Here is a 23,520-nt window from a genome sequence, read left to right on the forward strand (position 1 = left end):
GAAGCTGAAGCCAGATATTCGCCAGCTTCTTGTTCAAGTTTTCCCATTCCACTTTAAATGGTGCAGCAGCTCTGACACCTGAGGCACCAGAATGTAACTACTGCACCATTTAAGGTGGAACGGGAAATTTAGCTAGCCAGCTACTGAGACATCAGCACACTACTATTCACTAAACGTGAACGCTCAAAAAGGAGGGGTAGGGCTAAGTGGTAGGGGCAAGGGGTGAAATGGGATTGGGCCTAAGACTGAACTTTGTAAGTGTGGAAAAATATCCCTGCAGATTTTTTTAAAAAGCTCTCACAAAAATAATGGAAGCAGTAATAAAGGTAAAGAGTGGGCACACTAAATGCTGAAAAAAGTATATTTAGTTGTTGAGGCTTTTGTGTAATTGCCAGTATATATTGTACTGTATATACGGTATTTACTGTTTAGAATGTATATTTTCTGCTTTTTATCTTAATAACTTGCACTTAATGGTCTCTGACTTGCACAATCTTGGACTTGAACACTGAAAATGTTTAATGAACACTAAATAAATGTTATGTATATGTTATCATTATTTGTAGTGCTACTAGTAGTATGAAAATGTGTGCATTTATTTGTAGTTACAGAAGAACTGCTAGAAAATACTGACCCTAAGAAGAGCCTACATTATGTAGTTAAAATTTATACTTGTAAAAAAGAAAAGAAAAATTATGGGACACCTTTTCCCCTCCATGTTTTCAACTGGCCCCATTTGCGAAAAATAACCTGGTCATTTGACTTTGAGACTCCTGCTTTGCCTGCATATCAGCAGGGTGGGCCTTGGGCCTATGAGGAAGGGGTTTCTAATAAAGTGGGCAGTGGAACCAGTTATTGCTTGAATTGGCTTAAAAGTTGTAAAACTGACGATATAATAGATCTAGCATAAAGAGGCTAAACTGACGTAAATCTTATTGTTTTAAATCTAGAAACTTCCGAAGTCTGTGATGGACAGTCGTGCTTTGCCGTCTTACTTCAGCTTAGCACAATTCCCAGTCTGATTTACGCTCTTATTGGTTGATAATAACAGTCTAATCAGATTAACAAAAAGCGCTGAGACAATTTCTTTCTTGATGGTTTCTTAACGGCGCTGCTAATAGAATAGCCGAGGAGGCGTGTAGATTACTATCGTTTTCGGGCTGACGGAGCAATCTAGGCTTTACGAATTCTCTCGCTCATTCGCTCTTCACTCCTCTTTTCTCCTCCGTCTCTCCGCCATCTTATCCTCCACTCTCATCTCTCCAACACCTTTTCCCCCCACCCTTCCACCCCCTCCTTTTCCCCCCGTTTTTGTGTTTTGTGTCTGCGCCGGGTTCAGCGGCAGAGGAGAGATTAGGATGATTGAAACAAACGCACATGAAATATTCATGCGGAATAATAAGAGTGAGCGCAGTGAGCGCTGGAGGGATGAATGTTCCGCTGCCCTCTGTGTTAAATCTATCTCTTTTTTTTCTCCCCCAGCAGTCAAAATGAAATGGTCTTTACCATCAGTCTAACCCTCACCCCCTCCCCCCCAACTCCATCTCTCCCTCCATCTCTCGCTTTTTAGTCCCATCTGCTTGTCAACCTTAACACAGTGTTTCCTCCTCTCCATCTCTGTTGCTGTCTTCCTTTCTGTCTCTCTTTCTTTCATTCTTTCTCTCTCTCTCGTGCTCTTTTGCACTTTTGAGTGTCTCACTCACTTTCCTTTCTTTCCCCTACTCTCTTTTGCTCTCTTTCTGTCTCTCTCTCTTTTCTCTCTTCTTATACTTTGTTCTCTTTTTCTCTCTTTCTTTGTCTCACTTGCTCTCTCCCTCCCTCTCTTTCTTGCTCTCCATTTCTGTGATCCCTTCTGTCTCTCTCTCTATCTCCTTTGCTGTCTCTCTTTATCTCTCTCTCTATCGCTGTCTCTCTTTCGTTCATCTTCTCTTTCTCTCTTCTCTCTCACTCTCTCTTGCTTTTTTGCTTGGTCTTATTCTCTCTTGCTCCCCCCTCTCTCTCTTTCTCTCTCTCTCTCTGAATTTGTCACTCTGTCTTCTCTCTTTTCTGTCTCTCTCTGTGTTTATCTTTAATTTTTTGTCTTTCTTGCTCTGTGTGTTGCTGTCATTCTCTTTTTTTGTCACTTGCTCTCTCTTCTGCCTTTTTCTCAATTTTAACTCAGTCCTCTTGTCAGCTCTTAACTCAATCTCTCTCTCTCTCTCTCTCTCTCTCTCTCTCTCTCTCTCTCTCTCTCTCTGTAGGTCAGGTAAAGGTGGTCTTTTTGCTTTATAAGAATCTGGGGTCTTTCCTGTCGACTGAAAATGCCACTGTAAAGGTGGAGGTGGAGCCTGAGCTTGGTGGACGGAGTTTAGCTGTCAACTCGCATGTCATTGCGGCATCAATCAACAAAGAGTCCAGCCGAGTGTTTCTGACTGTACCTGTGGTCTTCACTTTGAGACACCTACAGGTTGGCACCCACACACACCCACACCCACCCACCCCCCCCCCCCCCACACACACACACACACACACACACACATCATATATCTCTAAAGGCAAATCTGGAAGGAAAATGCAGATCAGAGTAACAAACCAATTTTCCTCCATTTACAATGATATGATACATAGTTAATGATGATAAAGGGGTTAAAAATACAGAGAAGAGTTTGAGTAAGAATGAGAATCTCCTAATATGTATTGTTACACCCTTTTTGACATGGTGGGTGATACACATCAAGGGATAGTTTCTCTTAGACAAACATTTCATCCTTCCAAAAATATGATACACACCTGTTAGTTACTTTTAACATTCAGAATCATATAACTATTTTTATGTTATGAGAAATTGCTGAAAAACGTTTGTTGCCTAGAAGCAACACTGTGTGACAGTAGAACGGATTTAGATATTAGCTATAGATAGATTAGATATAGCACTTATGCACCCATTTCAGAGAACACATGGCAATTATTGGTCATTTTTTATTTAGAATTACTTTTTATTTATGTTGTGTGGGTTTTTTTTAGGAAATATCACTTAGAATAATGAGTTTACCATATTAGAGGCTGGAAGCTCATTATAATCAATTCTGCCATGTAGCTGTCAGCATGCAACAGCACGACTCTGTAATAAGAGTCCGGGTGCTAAACTGGCCTGACTTCAGTCCAGACCTGTCACCCAATGAAAACATTTGGTGCATGATGAAATTAAAAAATAAACAAAAGAGACCCCGAACTGTTGATCAGGTAAAATCCTAAAACAAACAAGAACCGGAAAACATTACACTTTCAAAACTACAGAAATTGGTCTCTTCAGTTCCCAAACACATACAGAGTGTTGTTAAAAGAAAAGGTGATGCAACACAGTGGTAAACATGTGCCCGTCCCAACTTCTTTGAAATGTGTTGCTGGCACCAAATTCAAAATGGACAAATATTTTTCAAAAAACAATAAAATTTCTCAGTTTCAACATATCATCACTGTCCAATGAAAACCATGTATCTCCATTTTTGTTGATTTTTAGTTTTCTACATCATTTCAACACACCAGCTGTCCTTTATATTGTGTAAACATTTCATGATGAATGGACCAATAACAATGCTCTAAAATCACTTGAAACAAAATCTCTTTACATTGACTTACATTGAAAGGTAAGAGTGTTTTTGCCTTCTCCTGTAAAGTTAATATTTTGGAGATACTTGTTTTTCATTGGACAGCGATGATATGTTGTCTTTGTACTATTTTCAATTTAGTATAGGGTTGAAATGATTTGTTTTTATTTTTATTTTGCACAGCGTTTTTTGTAAACAGGGTTGTAGAGGTTTTACTGGACCAGGTTTTGTGGCCTAAACTGAAGGCCTAGCTCTAGAAGTCCCAGTTCAACACTGATTAATGTGCATGTGTTCATTTTCAAAACGTGAAAAGCAGTTTCTTCATCTGTTAAAATCAGTCTTGGCATGAATAGTTCTGAACTCTAACTGAAAATGAAAACATCATCATTACTCTTTGCTCTGCTTGCTGTACTGCCTCACTGCTGTGTTATCTTTGTGTAATGACCTGTTCTTTTCTTTTAAATCACTCAATCCATAATACTGATTCCAATGAAATGTCTTCAGTGTGTGTATCTACAGCATCAATCAAATATTTGGACACTCCTGATTTTGAATGTAATGTTTGAAATAATAATTCAAAGAGCAAAGCTCACGCCTATGAGTGAACTTATTTCCCGAAACGTTGTTTAATTATTATTTTTTTGAGTGCTCCATCTCCAAACAAGTGGTTTTCTTTCAGAACTTTACTGAAATGTAGATTTGGAAAATGTTGAAGGCATTATATCATCCTAATTACTTTGCACACCTCGTTCAAAGGTAATTAGTGGAATGTTTGTCCTCGTTAATGCGTTTCAGCCAGTCAGGTGTGCTGTGATGCAGAGATGGGGACTCGAGTTAGCGACTCGGACTTATCGCTGTACATCAAAAGAAAACTATTTTTCTAACCTTACACGTGCATCTTTGCTTGTCAGTTTTGCAAGCAGCATGCACAGTTATTTGTTGCAGTACCATTGTTTTGCAGCTTACAGTGGTGTTAGTTTTAGTGTGGCTTCAAATAACATGTCTTTTGTCTTCTGTTGGTCATACAAAAGTGGAATAAATTGCTGTTTTCGGAAGAAAAACTTGTATCTCCAAAATGGTAACTTTACAGGAGAAGGAACAAGCCTACCTTACTTTTAATGTAAGTCAATGGAACCAGACTTTTTTCCAAGTCATTTTGGGACGTTTCTTTTGGTCTGTTCTTCATGAAATTTACACACAATGTAAAGGACAACAGACATTTTCAAATTATGTCTAAAACTGAAAAACAAAAAATAGAGATACAAGGATTCTTCCGACAGCAGCGAAATACAGAATTTAAAGGAAACTGGCAAAACAACCTAAAAGTTAATAAGGCAACTTAAGCACAGGTTGATTAGCCTGTGGTTTGGATAGTTTGCTGGCTAGCTTGCAGTATATTCCCTTCATTCCCTTATTAGACCATTTTATGGAGATTTGCTTATGTGTAATGCTTAAATGAGACTTAACTGAAGTTCACTAAAGACTTTACTCAGGCTTGCATGAAGTGACCTGTGAACATGACTAGTTTTGATCTCTTGACTTTTATTTTACAATGTGGAAAACAGTGAAAATAAGGAACATGCCCTCTCTTTTGTAGCTGGAGAATCACTTCAGCCCGAACTGTTCATTCTGGAATTATTCGGAGCGTACGATGACGGGGCAGTGGTCGTCTCAGGGCTGCAGGCTGCTGGCCACAAACAGCACACACACCACCTGCTCCTGCTCACACCTCACCAACTTTGCTGTGCTCATGGTGCAGCACGAACCTAATGTAGGTATACAGCCTCACACTTACGAACACACACATATTCAGGCCTGTGCAAAATTCAGAAAAATCTGAAAAAAGCAGAAAACATATGCTTACCAGAAAATTACATAAACAACTATTTAGTGTGTCCAGATTTTACCTTTATTACAGCCTCCTTTCTTTTCAGGAGACTTGCTCTCAGTTTTTCAAAGAAATCTGCAGGGATCTGCAGTCTTAGAAGTTGGTTGCATTTTGCCAGTAATCCCAAACACATTCAGTGACACTGAGGTCTGGACTCTGGGTGGTCAGACCATTATTCTGAGAACATCATCAGCGTCTTTGTTTAATTTCCACATATTATCTTTTTTGCCTGTTTGCTTTTCTCAGTAAGGGCTACTTGACAGTTACACATCCTTTTAGACCTATATCATTAAGCTGTCTTCTCACAGTGGAAGGATGGACAGAAACACCTGTGGATTTTTCAGATCTGAAGCAAGAGTGGAGCTTAGTTTTCTTCTCTCTCTCAAAGATGAAAGTACTTTTTATCTGATGGGGACAGTTTTGGTGGTCTACCAGGCCTCAGACAGATGTTAGGGGCCCCATTTTCTCTGTATCTTAAACATTACAGAGAATCAGTATCTCTTGAAAAATAAATCACTTGTACTTTTGGCTGTTTTGACTGAACATTAAATAAATGAAGGGTGAAGTGTCTCTAACTTTTGCGCAGTACTGTACACCTTCATAAACACTCATATATGGACCGTTTTACAAGCTGCAGTCCCACAGTAAAAAATAAAAGGATTAAGTTATGATCTACTTAAACCTAAGGTATCCATTAAGATAGTAATAAGCTAAATAAACAAATATAATCAATTATTTTCATTTTTCAATGTTTTTTAATCTTTTTGGTTTCTTTTAAAGTGAAGTTGAAAGATTTTGATTTATCATGAATCTTATTTTTAAATAAAAAAAAATTTACCCAAAAATGGCGTCCCACATTTTAATATCAATACCGAAACACAGAATTTTAGTCTGTGGGTGGAGCCTTATATTAGCCACACCCCTGCATATTAGAGCAGGAAGTGAGACTGCATCCCTGTTCCTCATGACCACATGGTGAGCAGTTAGATCCCATTCTTTTGAAGTAAATGTGTCCCAAAGTCTTAAAATCAGTATGTAACATTAAGAATTGTCACTACTGAAACACATATTTTCTGCAATTAATGAAACTTTTTTGTGTTTTAATAAAAAACAGAAGTATTTTATGTTTCCAACTGTTCAAAGATGTGTTTACTAGTCATGTTGTGGCAAGCATTTTTGAGCTCTGCTCAAAATTAGCTAAAATTGTCACTAACAGATTAGTCACTACTGAAACTCAGTCATTACTGAAATATTTGGTAAGGTTCAGTAGTGTTGTGATTGTTTTGTTAGTGACAAAAAATTAATTTGTTTTGTTTTAATAACATAAACATAACTAAGGTATTAAGCAGAAGGATTGTAAGCAAAAGTCCAAGTCAGTTAAAGGTCTGAAATGTTTTTTCAACTCTGACTTTGAACCAATTCGGTAGAATGACACACACACAGCCATCCAGCTACTCAAACGCACAGCAATTTCAGCTTGACATTTTCCAGATATTCATATGACCATACGTCACTCTGCCTAAAGCCTAAGGCATTCTATTTATGCCATATTCTTATTGCGGCTTTATATTCCATTATATTCCATCTCTCTCTCTCTCTCTCTTCTTCTCTCTCTCTCTCTCTCTCTCTCAATCTCTCTCTCTCACTCTCCAGCAGAATCCGGGTCAGATGCACGAGTTGCTGCTGTTTGTAATCACGTGGGTCGGTATTGTAATCTCTCTGGTTTGTTTGGCCATCTGTATCTCCACCTTCTGCTTCCTGAGAGGTCTCCAGACTGACCGTAACACCATTCACAAAAACCTCTGCATCAATCTCTTCATCGCCGAGCTCCTCTTCCTCATCGGCATCCACAAGACACAGTACCACGTGAGTCAAGCTACTCCAGCGTTGAACCATATCACACCTGCTGATTCCACACTGTCTTCACAACATTACTACTTCCCTATTCAAGAGATGCAGGTTTTCCTGGGAAACTAGACATATAGAGAAATAGAGAAATAATGCTGCCTAGATGTCAGAGTGATCATAAACAAGTTCTAACCTAAATGTTGACATTTGCTTGCATTACCCCATTAGTTTACATTTTTACTAGGGATGCATGATGATATGTGAATCATAATGCAGGGGCTTACCTAGGCTGAAGTCCAGGAGTCCGGAGTAAATAAAGCCTCTGATTGGCTGTTTTTTTAAAAAGATTAATTTCCGCTCCACCCAAACACACGTACACCAATGAGTACTTGCAGCAAAATGTATGAGAGCAGAACTCAAACAAAAAGCTCAGAAAGAAAATGAAGATAGGTTATTTTTAATTATTCTCCCATTTTAACTGGGAAATCATGGGGATCATTTTCCTTTTGTGTTTTGAGATGTTTTAAGATGTTTTAAGACCTTGGTGTTTTTATGGTGATGTTAGAGGTTTTACCAGTAAACTCTACTGTGCACCGATGGAGAACTGCCAAAGAGAGTACTAGAAAGAGAGGACAGAGTACTAAAGTTCAAGTTCAGAATCAGGATAAGTTTACATTTCTATTCTAACTAGCTGTGCAGCTAAATAACTTCACAAACGCGCAGTTTTCAAACTTAAAGGTAAGGTGTGAGGTGAAATGTGTTTAGGCTAGTAACTTCAGACTGCCTTCTCAGTGCAAATTTCAAACCTTGACTGTCTGTGGCTTTTAATGACCTGTTTCTGGGTTTAAGTTAATGCAGTAATGGAGAGATGATGAGTGGCGGTGCTGGAAGTTGCTGACTGGCAGCAGCAGAGTGCAAACCTTCATTTAAAACTGATTTTGGGTTTTCGGATGCTTGGTGTCATTCTGTGCGTGGTTAGGTTAGACCAGGCATGTCTAGCTGGGGACCTTCCGGCAAAGTGCTGTGGAGATTAGCGTTTACCCTCAACTAACTCTCTGAATTCAGTTCATGAAGGCCTCGCTAATGAGCCGATGAGCTCAGGTGTGTTTTAATGAGGCAGTGTGCTGAAGTCTGCAGTGTTTTGGCCCGCGAGGACTGGAGCCTGACACATGTGCGTTAGACATTGGTTCGGCTGATTGTTAGCCATGTGACTGTTTCTTTCCATGCTTACTTAATCTGGTGTAATTTGTCCACATCAGTCTGGAGCAGTGGACTCCAACCCTGGTCCTGGAGAGCTACCTTCCTGCAGAGTCTAGTCCCAACCACACAACTGCTGGATCAGATGTATTAGAGTTAATTAAGGGGTGGGGCAGCTAATTGGACACAAATTGGAGCTAAACTCTGCAGGAAGGTAGCTCTCCAGGACCAGGGTTGGAGACCACTGATCTGGGGGGAACTCTGTTGTGTCATTTTACTGATTTTATGGATTTTAACTAGACCCAAAGGACACACAGGCACATACAGTCATGTAAGAGACAGAAAAGTGTGGCAGGTTTAGTGGCATTGCTGACAGCCTACTTAGTCACGTCCTGTCCATTCTAAACTTGAAGGAAAGCAATCGTGCATGTAATATCAAAAAAACAGATCTCTGTAGATCAACACTGCTGACTGTTAATTAAAAGACTGTTTTTACAAAGACAGTAAGAGTATTCACAAGTAAACTAACTGACGGAAGATTTGTGAGATGTGGAGAAATTATTTTACGAAATACTTAGTGAGTTTTTACACCGTTTTAAATGTTTACATTTGGAAGCATTTCTGGCTCATTTCAGCCTCTGTTCGGCCGTAGCCTGGTACTCATCATTCACTGTAGGTTAAAACACCAGCGCAGCACAAGGTTTGGCTGACTTAGTTTTATGCTTTTATTGTTTTAAATTCCAATTGTATTTTCACTTGTTAATGACACTGTTATATTAATTAATAATTAATAATCACTCTCCCCATTGACGTACAGTGTATTTATCAACAGTCAAAAGCAGCTCATCTGACCCTTAATGTGGCACAGGGCAGATTATCTAGCAGTAGTAGTCAGGATTGTCTCACTAGTGCATCTGATCATCTTCTATCAGTCTGAAGCTCCATCTCTCTCTGAGTAGAGCTGTCAGACTCCAGCTGTGAGCCGTGTTTGTACTTGCAGCGTCTTAATAGAGCGACTTGATTGCCTTGCATCCGATTGTCTTGTAATCCTTTAAACAAATGATCAGGGCTTTACATCATTTTACACGTGTTAATCTTCCTCTGTCTGTCTCTCTGTCTCTCTCTCTTTCTTTCTCTCTTTATCTCTCTCTCCCTCTCCTTCACTCTTTCTTTCTTTATCTCTCTCTCACTCTCTTTCTCTGTTTATCTCTCTCTCTTCAATTTAGTTCAGTTCAGTGTGCTTTATTCAAGTGACCACATTTAGGTACTGTATTGCCAATAAAACAATAAGAAGCAAAAAGTTTGAATTACAGAAAGATTTTTAGAGATGCACTGACTGCATTTTTATGGCAGATTCTGATTTCTTTACAGCTATTTGGCCTTTAATTTAATTTAATGGACTAAACTGACATTTAAAATCAGTTTCCTATTTAAATACTGCAAATGTAATTAAGTGCAACATTTAAAGTAGGAGACATCTGGCTGTTTAGTACAAAGAGTCATGCATAATTATGCTACAACATTTTGATATCACAGCAGATAGCGGCAGATTTCAAATACAGCACAGTGCACTTACCTGCCTCACGTTAGTTATAAAATTCCAACACAGATCTTGGCCAGTTCTGATTTGTACATCGCTAAAGATTTTGTTTTAAAATATTGAAGCACATAATTTAGTGTAATGTACATGGAACAAAAGCAGAAAAAACACAATTTACCAGCCCCCCTGCTGAAAACACAGTTTAGACCACCATGAATACCATGCTGGTCTAAGCTGGATCAGGTTTAGCGGGTCACCCAGCATGGTTTAGCTGACTGACCTGCATACCAGCATCCAAAACACAACATATGCTGGTTTTGGTGGTGACCAATAGAGCAGTTTCCATTGCTGCTGACCAGCACACCAGCATCCAAAATACAACATATGCTGCCATGAGCAGCTCTGTGGTCAGTAATTGACCATTGATGAAGGGCTAGAGGATGGCACACATTGTGCATCAGCAGATGAGATGCAGTTTCTAACTGTACATTACATTAAATGCTAAAAACATTCTAACATGACAGAAATGTGGGAATAAATAAATTGAATTGTTGGGATGCCAGAGTGCTTTTGTGCTGATGTTTGTAACTGATCTGTTAACAGAAACCTGAACCTGCGTGAGAGAAATGCTTTAGTCGGATGATTCTGTTTATAGCCTACACTAATTACTTATGATATTAAAGTTTCAAAAACTTTTTTTCCATTTTGTTTATACTGAGTGAAGAAGCCAAAAAAACATAAAGCAATTACATAACATAACTAGCATTACAATAATCCTCTGTGTATGTTCACCATGACATGTTAGCACCAGCCTAGTGGGGTTATATTGGTGCTACATTGGATTTTGATGTCAGCTCTAGTTTAAATAGACATTTTAAGCCATGAAAGTAACACATTATTTACTTTGACACAAGCTAGAAATAATTTGTCCTCCATAGTTTCAGTTACTTCACTAACCGTTTTTATATTTTTCTGCAAAATAGGAATGAGAATTAAAGCCCCAGAGCACTAAACTTGCAGTGTGAGTGAGTGGAACATTTCAGGCTAAACCGGCTGCCGCACTCTGTAATCACTCTTAGACTTCCAAAAACAGCCAGTTATATGCTTTTCTATGACTTTTGCAGTTTTTGTCCATTTTTCTGTGACAGGGTGGACAGACTCGACAGACTCTGTCACAAATAGAGAAAACAACACAATAAACGCAAATTTGAACTCTGCTTTTCAGAACACTTAAATGATGTCACTTTCTCCTTGTCATGTCACTTAATGTAACATTGTGTTATTTTATGGCTAAATCTGACTTTAAATAAGTGTTTTAATGTTAAATTCATATATTCAAGGGTTAATGTGGAAACACATTTATGCATGACACACGTTTGAACTTTTATTCAGTTTTTGACATAATTTGAAAATGTCTGTTGTCCTTTACATTGTTTGTAAATTTCATGATGAATAGACCAAAAGAAACGACCCAAAATTACTTGGAAAAAAGTTCTGGTTCCATTGACTTACATTAAAAGTAAAGTATGTTTTTTCTTTCTCCTGTAAAGTTACTATTTTGGAGATAAAAGGTTTTGATCCGACATCAGCAACATATATATATATATATATATATATATATATATATATATGAATATAAATATGAAATATATATATATGAAAAAGAAAATGTCTGTCTGTAATACAAGGCATTGACTCTATATCTCTACTTCTCTATCTGTTTGATCTCTCTCTCTCTCTCTCTAGATCGCGTGCCCCATCTTCGCCGGCCTGCTTCACTTCTTCTTCCTGGCAGCCTTCTCCTGGCTGTGTCTGGAGGGTGTTCAGTTGTATCTGATGCTGGTGGAGGTGTTCGAGAGCGAGTACTCCAGGAAGAAATACTACTACCTGTGTGGCTACTGTTTCCCCGCGCTGGTGGTGGGCATCTCAGCGGCCATCGACTACCGCAGCTACGGGACCAAGAAAGCGTACGTGTGAAGCGGCCCATTTACACCCCTCTGAGCAGTGGGCGTGACCCCCCTCCGGAAAGCGTTTAGCGTCATTAAGCGATCGCGAAGTCATTTTAGAGGCATTGCTGCGGGACGTCCCTCAGAGATGCACCAAAAAAAAAAAAAGCATCTATACAGTTCATCCACGGCGCTCGCTGGGGAAATATGCCTGATTTATTGCCAATATCAGTACACTATAGAGCTAAATGGATTCTTTTCCTTGCTATTTCTGTCGTTATGAAAAAGCCGTGCGGCAAGGCATGCTGGGTATGTTGCATTCTTTTTTTTATTAGTTCCAGGGTCATTCTGTGAATGAGTGAGACAAGTTAAGCGAAAGAATTTCTTAATTAATGTGCATTCTCGTGGGTGTATGCGTGTGCACGGCTGTGTGTATGTGTATTTATTTTAAAACGCAGCACAGCTGCAGTCTTCCGAGTGTTGACTACTGTGCAGAAAATTAGATGCTGACTCCAGTCTGCTAATGATTAAAAACCGAGCTTAACGATCAGCTCCGCTTTTATTAGTTCTTTATTGCCTTTTTTTTTGGACGAAGAAAGATACGATAAAAACGTAATATCAGGCACGGCAGTAATAATGTTTTAAAGATAAGATGGCAACATTTCAAGTGCTTTAACAATCGATAAAATACTCTTCTTTTCAGAAGCAATAAATGTGTTGTTGGCTGTGATTAATTAGTTGTCTGTGGCACGCTGGGTTACGGCTGTTATTGCTATGTGATTGATGACAGAGCAGTAGATGATGTTTTGTTGTGTGTCTGTGTCTCTGTGCGTGTTTAGGTGCTGGCTGCGGGTGGATAACTACTTCGTGTGGAGCTTCATTGGCCCCGTGTCCTTCGTTATCATGGTATTGTTTTCTCTCGCTCTCGTTTCATCACATTGCGTGCGCTGTTTGACAGCAGTTTACTCTCATTTCCAGAGAAGTGCTCAAACGGTCCAAGCACTCAGCTCATTTGCTACTCTGGAATCGATCTCTCGTCTCTCTTGTCTTTTAGCGTTTTGTTAAAGCAAGGCAGATGTTGAGTGGACTTTTTTGTGAACAGAAAAAAAAGTGCATGAAATGAAAGTAACTATGTTACAGTAGCTCATGAACCCCCACAGCCTGTTGACAGGAACAGTATTGTGTGCCTCACAGTGGAGAAACTGATGTATGGTGGAACGCTCTAGCTCTGATAGCCTTTCTGTAATATCCGCCTTTTAACCTCCAGCTGAACCTGGTGTTTTTGATGGTCACCCTGCACAAGATGGTCTGCAACTCCTCCGCCCTCAAACCCGACTCCAGCCGCCTGGACAACATCAAGTGAGCACAACAGCAGCCTATTAAAGAAACACTTAACTCTCTATTGTGTGATGTGGCCTCAGGGTAACAACCACATTTCCTAACTTTACAATGACAATGATACATATTTAAAGATGATTAAAGGGTAGATACAAAGGGAAGAGTTTGAAAAAGCCACCCCAGAAAAGCAAGTGTTCATCATTTTTCATACATTTCATTCATAAAATATAATTCACATCCATTAGGGTGAAGTTTTACTGAAATATGTTTGTTGCCTTGAAGCAACATTGTGTGACAGTGGAATAGATTTAGCCAGTAGCAAGTGAGGTGTCACTTTTACAGCAGTGTAAGAGAACACTGCAGTTATTGGTTAGTTTTTCATTTAAAATTACTTTGTGTTTTGCCTATTTAGGAAATCTAACTTGTAAAATATTTAACTTGCATGCAATTTTAGAGACTAGAGGCCCATTCTGTTTATATGTCATGTAGCAGTCAGCTTCCAGTATGTTTTAACAGCATCATTAGTTTTGTTTCCAAAATGAACGACGATTCACATTATTTCAAAGTTTCTTGATTTTTTTATATTTAAGCAAAATTTTAAATCACAAAATTTTTTTTGTGGTTTTAAATGATTGTTCAAGAAATCAGAACATTACTCCCAAAGTTTATATTTTGTAAACATAGTTTATTTGAAATAAAATAGAATAATTCTCCTTTTCTTTGCATTTATAGTACTTGAAGATAAACAAATAGTGTTCTTACTTATTTCTTTCCAAATATTTAGATAAAAATCCAGTTTCCCATATAGCACTCTGTTTCTTTCCATTGTTGCATAGTGTTGCCTCAAGGCAGCGTACCCCAGAAGACCCCACATACATTATTTTTTAAAAATGGTTTGAGTTTAGTTATCAGACCCATTTTATGCAAGAAAAGTGAATCAAACATTTTTTAAAATGTTGCTATCCTTTTGCGTGCAACAGAGGGTTAAAACATGTAATATAAACACAAAATCCAAAAGCAAATGTCAGTACAAAATCTTCTATCAGCATTTTTTTAACTTAATTTGAAAACGCTGATCTTTACATTGTGTGAAAATATCATGATGAATGGATCAATAAAAATGGTCAAAATTACTTTTAATTTTCTTCCTTTAGTGGATCATTTCCAGCTGAGACTGAAGTTTTTTTGACACCAGCCATCCTGTTTGCCTGTTCTCTTTCAGGTCCTGGGCTCTGGGGGCCATCACCCTGCTCTTACTCCTGGGCCTGACCTGGGCCTTTGGCCTTCTGTTTATCAACGAGAAGACGGTCACTATGGCCTACCTCTTCACCACCTTCAACGCCTTCCAGGGCATGTTCATCTTCATTTTCCACTGCGCCCTGCAGAAAAAGGTGTGTGTATGTGTGGTGGGGTATAAATCTGCAGGGGGTGTTTTTACAGTCTGACAGTAATAACTGTGGAATAATTATAATCTAGTATGAATCTACAGTGTATGTAGTTTTTACAGCCTGACAGTAATAATTGTGGAGTGATTTAATCCAGTATGAATCTGCAGTTAATGTACTTTTTACAGCCTGACAGTAATAACTATGGATAGTCTTCTGTAATTGGCTGAACCCAGAGCCAGTAGTAGCCAGTACTGTCTACCTCATGTAATGGAATAACGAAGTGTTGTTATTGTTATTGAGTTTGGTGTCGGTTACGTAACACTGACATTAATGACCTTTCAGTCGGGCTATCTGTGGAAGTTTGGATAAATTACACGTGTACTTACACAGGACAAAAGTCAGTCAGCCAATAAAATCCCACAAATTACATTACACAACTTCCTCTAGTTAAACTAATTTGGCTAAAACAGTGTTATTATATTATATTGTAGTATTTCTTAATTCTGTATGTGTGTGTGTGTGTGTGTGTGTGTGTGTGTGCAGGTCCATAAGGAGTACAGTAAGTGTCTGCGTCACTCATACTGCTGCGGCCGCTCCTCCAGCTCCAGCTCACACGGCTCTCTGAAAAACTCCGCCCTCCGAGCCAATAACCGCTACTACACCAGCAGCCAATCACGCCATGCAGCTGCACACAGACAGGTACACACACATGTTTGTTTGTACAGTGTCAGGACATGGGGTCACTCACAACATGGCCAAATGTATGTTGACACTTATTCTAATTAGTGACTTCAGCAATTTCAGCTATATTCATTGCTAACAGGTGTATAAAATCAAGCAGACAGCCATGCAGTCTCCATAGACAAACGCAGGCAGTAGAAGAACTCAGTGACTTTTACTGTGGTGCTCTACAGCATGTCATCTCTCCAACTAGTGCAACAAAGTTCTACCCTGCTAGAGCTGCCCCAGTCTACTGTAAATGCTATTACTGTGAAGTGGAAGCGTCTAGGAGCCAGGGGGGTGCTGAGTTATAAACTGCATCTGGAAGCAATGCCAACAGAAGAACTATTCATCAGAAGCTTCATGGTTTGGGTGTCCATGACCGAGCGGCAGCACAGATGTCTAAGGTCACCAGCTGCAATGCTAGGCCTCAGTTGAAGTTGAGTAAAGCACACTAACAGTGGACTCTGGAGCATTAGAAACATGTTCTCTGGAGTGATGAATCACGCTTCACCATCTGGCAGTCTGACAGACGACTCTGGGTTTGGCGGATGCCAGAAGAACACCACCTAGCAGAATGCAGAGTCCAAGAAGAGGGATGAGGGTCTGGGATCATGGTTTGAACCCTTTTAGTTCCAGTGAAGGGAAATTACTGTATTGCAGCTTATAGTGAGAATCTGGAAAGTTGTATGTTTCTTGAGAGACTTTTAGAGAAAGGCTATTTCCTGTTTCAGCTTGACCTCGCTAATGAAGGCTGAGTGTGGATAGCAGCTTTAATTAGATAGGAAGATGATGTAACAGATACAACAGAGTAGGATCACATTAGAAATCGTTTGTCAGTGTTCTACCCTTTTATGACTGAACGATGGTAAGTAAAGTGTGTGTGTGTGTGTTTGTGTGTGTGTGTGTTTTGTTTAGAGCCGAATCCGTCGCATGTGGAATGACACAGTGAGGAAACAGACTGAGTCCTCCTTCATGGCAGGAGACATCAACAGTACTCCCACACTCAACCGCGGTGAGAATCTCACTCTCTCTCTCACTCTCCTCTCACTCCTCTCTCTCATCTCTTTCTCTCTTTCTCTTTCTACCTTTTCCCTTCTCACTTTCTATCTCTTTCTCTCACTTTCTGTCTCTGTGTCTCTCTCTATTTCTCGCTCTTGATGTTTGTCTCTCTCTCCCTCTCTCTCTAGCTTTTTCTCACTCTTGCTGATTCTGTCTCTCTCCTCTCACACCCCTCCCCTCTCTCTCTCTTTCTTGTACACTCACTCAGAACTTATCACAGTGCATCCACCAATAAAAGTAGAATGGTACTTCTTTTACACAGTGATAGGAAACATGGTAGCACATAGAAACCTTCAGTTTTACACTCTGATACATTTTATTCTGGCCAATGTGGACATGCAGGTAATGTAACTCCGCTAGCAGCAGGTTTAAATGAATTGAGGGGTCCATCACCAGCAGTCTCAGAATGGGTCTCTGGCAAGACGTTCAGTTTCATAGGGTTATATAACCGATACGTCTACAAACATTATGTCATCAAGCTCCTCTGTTTCCTCCAAAACAGGCTAAAATTAAACACAAGCAAGTCTGAAAACAATGCATTTTTTGCATGAGCCAATTTTTTTTATCTTTTGCTCTCTAGCTGAGTCTTAAGGAAGAGTCATACTGACACTCCCACGCCCGCTTCTGCTATCAGCGGTCTTGCGGTTATTTTGTCCAAACATACTTAATCAGATCGTAATACAATTTTCCAGCCCCAGGGAACGTACGCCCTCTTTCTAATGAGGTAAATCTGGCTTTTGTGGGCATGAATTATACACTGTAAAAAACGAGAAGTCCGCTCAACTTAAAATTATATAGTAACTGATTTCATGGCTTTTCTTGAGTTGACTGAACTTTGAGTTCACCCAACTCAAACTTCTTAGATGAGTTGAGTAAAAAATTCTCCCAGCCATGGGTTCTAGGTCTACATTACAGTTAGATAAATAAAACTGAATGTCTGTTTTTTCACTCAATTTCCCCACTAGCTGGCACTCCTTCTATCACACCCATCTGGCATTTTTCCTCTTGGGCTTCTGGATATGAACTCTTTCCATCACTCTTTCTGATGTGGCATTGCTGGGATTTAAACTCACAATCTCCTGATGCTGGGATGGATTATTGGACAGTTGCACCACATGAGACGATGCTACTGTTCAAAGTTAACACAACAAATATTTTCTACAGTGTGTTAAACATTTATGGACACAAAATCTGAGTTCCTGAGTGGTGCAGTGGACTAAGCCATTACCCCAACAGGAGGTTGAGGGTTTGAACCCCAGCAACGTCATAACTATTCATAAGTGTGTACACATAAGGAAAAATGGTCTGCTAGGATTGTGTGATGGAAAGAGTCCTGGCTAGTGGAGAAATTGAGTATAAAAAGCAAATTATTTACCTAAGGAGAACTTTTGAGTCAACTCTTGTGAGTCAACTGGCTGAACTCTTGTGTCCTCAAGTTGAGTCAACTCAAGAAAAGTCATGTAATCAGTTACTATATCATTTTGAGTGGAGCTGACCATTTTTTAGTGTATACATATAAAATATGCCTAATAAATAACTTTTTAGCACCCATTAAATGACCTCTGTATGTCGCCAGAAGTTCTCCCTTTTGGTCTATTTTGATTGGTCATAAATTTGGGTAACGTGTGTGTAAGCTTTACTCTCACCACAAAGCTGATGTGGGTGGTTACCTGTTTCTTCCCTGTAGATGTAGGGTACTCACATAATTTGAATACTTGAGTATTTGTTCATTATGTTTGTATTTGTTCCTCTATTTAATATCCAGAAGCTTTTTTTTTTAACCACTGAAATTGTGACCTAAACTACAACACATTTAGTCAACAAGGAACTTTAGATCGAGCTGTTATCGTCAATGTCCTTCACCAAATTGTGACTTGATTTCTCTTTCAACCTGTTCGCAATTGTCAGATTCATCCCCTCAGTGAAAGAATAGAAGTAGAAGTAAATACTGATGGTACAAAATGTGCAATTACACATGTCCACCAGAGAGGTCTCCAAATCCCTGAATCTTGCATAGTGTAGCTTAATGAGCATACTTAAAATTATAGTTAGTTCTGAAACATAAATGTTGTTTTTATGAGGGAATTTGAAATCTGTAAACTACTGTTCAGCCCAGCTGTAGTTCCCAGTGACTTTTGGTGTTGGTTTATATTAAGCATGCCTACGAATAGTAGCCTGTAGCTATTAATAATAAATGAATCATAATTAGGTCATGAAGCTAAAATTTGCTTTGGAGTGCCTTGGGGTGTACAGTGTGGGCCATAGTGGGCTTAGTCCCCTAATGCTCGTCCAGGGCTTTTTATCTTTATTTTATCGTAAAAGAGTAACATAGTTTTTCTACATTAATTATAATGTTGGTGGTCTTTGTTGTGTGTTCAGTACAGGGAAATAAAAAGCTCTTTCAGTTGTTTCTCCACTCTTCTCCCTCTTCTCTCATCTGTCTGCAAGAGACAGAGAGATAGGAGATGGAGAGAAAGAAGAATTGTGCTTGCTACAGAGGAAGAGAGAGAGAGAGAGAAGGCATGTGTATTACTTTGATTATTCCCATTGAAGGCCATTAGCCGTTGCAAAGGCGGATGGTATTATGAGAGCAGCGCATCGTCAGTGTGCTCTTGATGATGATGATGATGATGATCATCATCATCATCATCATCATCATCATCATCATCAGAGACATTGGGATCAGTGTTGCTGGGAGGAGACGAGGGGCCGGCAGCAGCAGCCGCTAAATCAGCCGCCTCTCTTTATGCTAATTCCATCCATTTTGTTTTTAATGAACTGATTAGAGGCCGAGCGAACAGGGGGTAATTACTCTAATTGAGGAGAGTGACGGGAGCGGCCTCGACGCCACGCACAGATTGCCACTTTCCGGGGACTTTAATCAAGCTAGGAGAGAGAGAACGAGAGAGAGATAGCTACATCACATGCTACGAAACAGAGACAGAGAGAAAAAGAGACTTCTTATTATTACTTATTAGCCGAGGTGAAAAGTAATGAAGTGCACCTACTCTCATTACAGAACAGTAGCTCTGTAATTTTTTGAGTAAAATACTATTGTATAAGTCACTTTTCTGTTTTATGTTGTGCTAAAATAATTAGCATGATATTTTTTTGTTGAAAAAAATCAGGATTATTGATTATACCATGAGTATAAGTGACTTGTGTGCTAATAGCTCCCCCTGCTGGAGAAATTCTAGACTGCTAAATGCATGGACATAAGCTATTGAGTTCCAAAAGTCATATCCACATGTTTACATATTAAAAAACGGGGGTGTTGTTTGTCGTTATAGCCATTCTGAGTCATTCATTCTGAATTTGTAGAAATTTTTAACTCAGCTGAATTATAAATACTTATACCTGCTTTTCCAAATACCGCATAATTAAATGGTTGATGTAAGCAAGTAAGTTTTGACATACAAAGGCAGAATTGTTCACAATGGTGGTAGTAGTAACCAGACATCAGAAGCGCTTAATACCTCTAAAAGCTCCCTCACAGAAAGTTAGATAAAAAGTTAGATAAAATAGGAATACACTGCCTTGTGCCTTCATTCACAAAGATAGGGCACAATAATGACAGTAACAAAGTTTTGCATTCTCTTCCAAGTGTGTTGAGCTGCCCAGTGACATTGTGTTAGCAATAGCTCTATAAGAAGTGCATGACTTCATATGTCTCAGAGGAACCACATAGCAGCATCTCAGCTATCAGCTTTTTACACTTAAAATCACCCTGAGGAAGCAATTAGCTGACAGGCTAATCTTAGCTAAATAGCTACTTTTGATATTTTCTTTCGTCTTTTTTGGATTGTGAGTATTAAACTTTAGGCTGTTGTTTATATTTTCTGTTTAAAGGAACTGTTAGCCAATTTAGCCATGTAAGCTAACAATGTGAGCTAATGTTCAAGGTACCCTGCTGGAAAATTCAACATGACCTGTTCAAGCTGGTGACTAGCTTACTAGTTCAAGCTATGTTTTGAGACTTGGTTGGCCAGTTTGACCATCTACCAGCTGGCAAGCTGGTCACCAAGACGGTTCAGCCGTTAAACCCAGCTCCAGCTGGTAAACTGGTTACTATGCTGGTTGAGCAGCTTGACTAAGTTCAGTAAGTTAAATGTCATGAATCTAAGCAAAGTGAGCTAAGTTGAGTGTGGTTTTGTTGCACAGTGCAGAAATCAAAAACATTTTATTGGTGGATAAAAGTCATTACATTTCAAGTCAAAGATTACAGGGAAGCAGGAATTTAGTCATTTTGATGATAAGATATAATGAATTGTGCTTATTAACCCTTTAAATGGCCAGGGCCCATTAGCAGGCCCATAGGTTTATGTTATGTTATGTACTTTATTGGTCCTACAAGGGAAATTCGTAATTTTGGGGACAGTTGTGGGCTGGAGGTTAGGGACCCAGCCTTCTAAACGGAAGTTCGCCCATTCAACCCCCTGAGCTGACAGTGACCAACTGAAGTGACCTTGAGCAAGGCACCTAACCCCCAACTGCTCCCCGGGCACCGTGGATAGGGCTACCCATCGCTCCGGGCAAGCGTGCTCACTGCCCTCTAGTACATACGTGGTGTTTCACTGCATGGATGGGTTAAAATGCGGAGGTGAAATTTCCTCGTTGTGGGACTAATAAGGGTAACTTAAAACTTTTGCTGCCTAACAGTGGAACCTGGGAACAGCACTGTGTTGCCGGCAGAGAAGCACCACCTGGGGCAGTGGGGGGGTTAAGTGCCTTGCCCAGGGGCACAACCAGGTATACCTAGTCAGTCATGGGATTTCAACCCACAACCTTAGTATATAATAAGCCTGGGATTTTAAAGGGTTAAGACATGATCTAACTGGGTAATAAAGGTCTGTTTGATTTGAGGTTGACTTTAAATCTTGAAGTGCTATTTCTGTGATCTACGTACTGTAGCTAAACATAATATTGAATATAAAGTAAAGCTCACTGAATTGAACAGAGATAGAGGAGGAGACGGGGCGTCTTTTTGTCCTCTCTTTTTGTCCTCTATTTCTGTGATCGTATACCTGTACTCTAGCTAAACATAATATTAAATATAAAGTAAAGCTCGCTGAATTGAACTGAATAGAAAGAGAAGAACAGAGATAGAGGAGGAGACGGGGCGTCTTTTTGTCCTCTCAGAGGAGAGTTAAGGTAGGCGATGGAGAGCAGGAGATGCTGAACAATGAAGAAGCGTCTGCGGCTGCTCCACACACTCACTATCAGCTCCATCAGCTTTATCTCTGATTCCAACACTTCAGCCTGCGAGCGGCTCTCTGCTTCCACACAGTACCACACACTCTCTCCCACCTAGACCATATCTTCACTCTCTCTCTCTCACTCTCTCTCTCTCTCGCTCTCTCTCTCTGTTTCTGTCTCTCTGTCTCTCTATATATACAAATATCTGCATCTCTCTCTCGTCTGTCTTGTTTCAAACTTAGTAAGCATTTTTAGCAAGATACTGCAGTGTGATAACAGCCAGGATTAATCAGTGTGTGTGAAAATGCCTGTAATAATTGCAAAGCGTGTGTGTGTGTGTGTGTGTGTGTGTGTGTGTGTGTGTGTGTGTGTGTGTGCATGTGCACGTTTAGACAAGGTGAGCAGTATGTGTTTGTGAGGGAAATAGGGAAAGAAAGAAGGGAGAGAAAAAGAAAGAGCATGAGAGAAAAGAGGAAAAAATAAAATAATAATAGAATAAAAGAAAAAATGAAAGAAAGAAAGAAAGAAAAAAAGAAAAAAAATTAAAAAGGAAGAAATAGAAAAAGAAACAGAAAGAGAAAGCAAGAAAGCGAGAGAAAGAAAGAGAAAGAAAAAGGGAGAAAGGAAAGAGAGAAAGAGGGAGAAAGAGAGAGAGATATAGGGTAGCTGTGTGTGTGTATGGGCTCTTGTGCAGAGTTCCGTTAGTGCCGAGTTCGTCGCTCTGCGCTCAGCGTTCCCATCTCACTGAGAAATGAAGCGCATTTCAGCTCCGGCATCAGAAACCACATCATAACAGCACATTACCCTCCGCCTTCAAACGCTCCCTCTGACAGCCCCAGAGCCCACGACTGCACTTCAAATACTCTACACTTCACCTTCCCTCCCTCTCTCTCTCTCACACAGTCTTCCTCTCTCGCTCTTCCACTCTCCAGCACCCCCATTCTCTCGCTCGCCCTGTTATCATTCAAAATAAACAGCTTTATCAAATTCCACCCATTACGCCATCAGACAGAGGCAGTGGGGAGATTTTATTTCCTGTGAAAAATACCGAGCACAATGAAGTCGTTCCTGGAGTGCCCTTATCTGAAGCTCAGCGTGCAGCGCGCACTAATGTTTCCGAGTTGTTAACACGTCTAACAACTTTTCTACTGCATTCGCGCCCCTTTCAATTCCCAACTTAAATGCAAGATTAGAATCTTAAAAGGCGCAGTCATGAAGTCCCACTCTCACAGGTGTAGTGCTGTTTTTCTAAACTGCTCTCTCTCTCTCTTTCTCAGGCACCATGGGTAATCATCTCCTGACTAACCCGGTTTTGCAGACTCGTACAGGCACCTCCCCCTACAACACTCTTCTGGCTGAAAGCTTCACACCACCCTCCCCTGGGGTCTTCAACTCCACTGGTCAGTTACATTTACATTTACATAAATGGTCAGTTACACTCAGTAACTGTATTAGACACTGTTTGATCCAAAAGATGTAAGGAAGAAAGAAAGAATAAGAAAGAGAGGAAGTAAACAAGAAAGAAAGAAAGAAAGAAAGAAAAACAACAGAAAGAAAGAAGACAAAAAAGTAATTCAGAAAGAGAAAAAAACGAAGAAGAGAGAAGGAAAAAAGAAGAAGAGAAGGAGAAAGAAACAAAGGAAAAAAGGAAGAAAGAAAAGGAAAGAAAGAAAGAGTGAAAGATGGAAAGAGCCACAGAAAGAAAGAAAAGGAAAGAAATAAAGAGAGAAAGACGGAAAGAGCCAAAGAAAGAAAGAAAGCATAGAAATAAAGAGAGAAAGACAGAAATACCAAAAGAAACAGAGGGAGA

General features: G+C 39.7%; 1 protein-coding gene across 1 annotated transcript in view; it reads left to right on the forward strand.

The window, feature by feature from the left end:
- adgrl1a (adhesion G protein-coupled receptor L1a) overlaps nucleotides 1-23,520 on the forward strand; it is a 270,179-nt gene that overhangs the window by 240,084 nt on the left and 6,575 nt on the right. The window contains exons 14-23 of the mRNA XM_036567396.1: nucleotides 2,241-2,446; nucleotides 5,185-5,358; nucleotides 7,129-7,341; nucleotides 11,807-12,027; nucleotides 12,846-12,912; nucleotides 13,274-13,365; nucleotides 14,567-14,735; nucleotides 15,276-15,431; nucleotides 16,371-16,467; nucleotides 22,988-23,110. Coding sequence (XP_036423289.1) covers nucleotides 2,241-2,446; nucleotides 5,185-5,358; nucleotides 7,129-7,341; nucleotides 11,807-12,027; nucleotides 12,846-12,912; nucleotides 13,274-13,365; nucleotides 14,567-14,735; nucleotides 15,276-15,431; nucleotides 16,371-16,467; nucleotides 22,988-23,110 — 1,518 coding nt within the window. The remainder of the gene's footprint in view (nucleotides 1-2,240; nucleotides 2,447-5,184; nucleotides 5,359-7,128; nucleotides 7,342-11,806; nucleotides 12,028-12,845; nucleotides 12,913-13,273; nucleotides 13,366-14,566; nucleotides 14,736-15,275; nucleotides 15,432-16,370; nucleotides 16,468-22,987; nucleotides 23,111-23,520) is intronic.

This window comes from Colossoma macropomum, unplaced genomic scaffold, assembly GCF_904425465.1.
Source record: "Colossoma macropomum unplaced genomic scaffold, Colossoma_macropomum, whole genome shotgun sequence".
Lineage (NCBI taxonomy): Eukaryota > Metazoa > Chordata > Actinopteri > Characiformes > Serrasalmidae > Colossoma > Colossoma macropomum.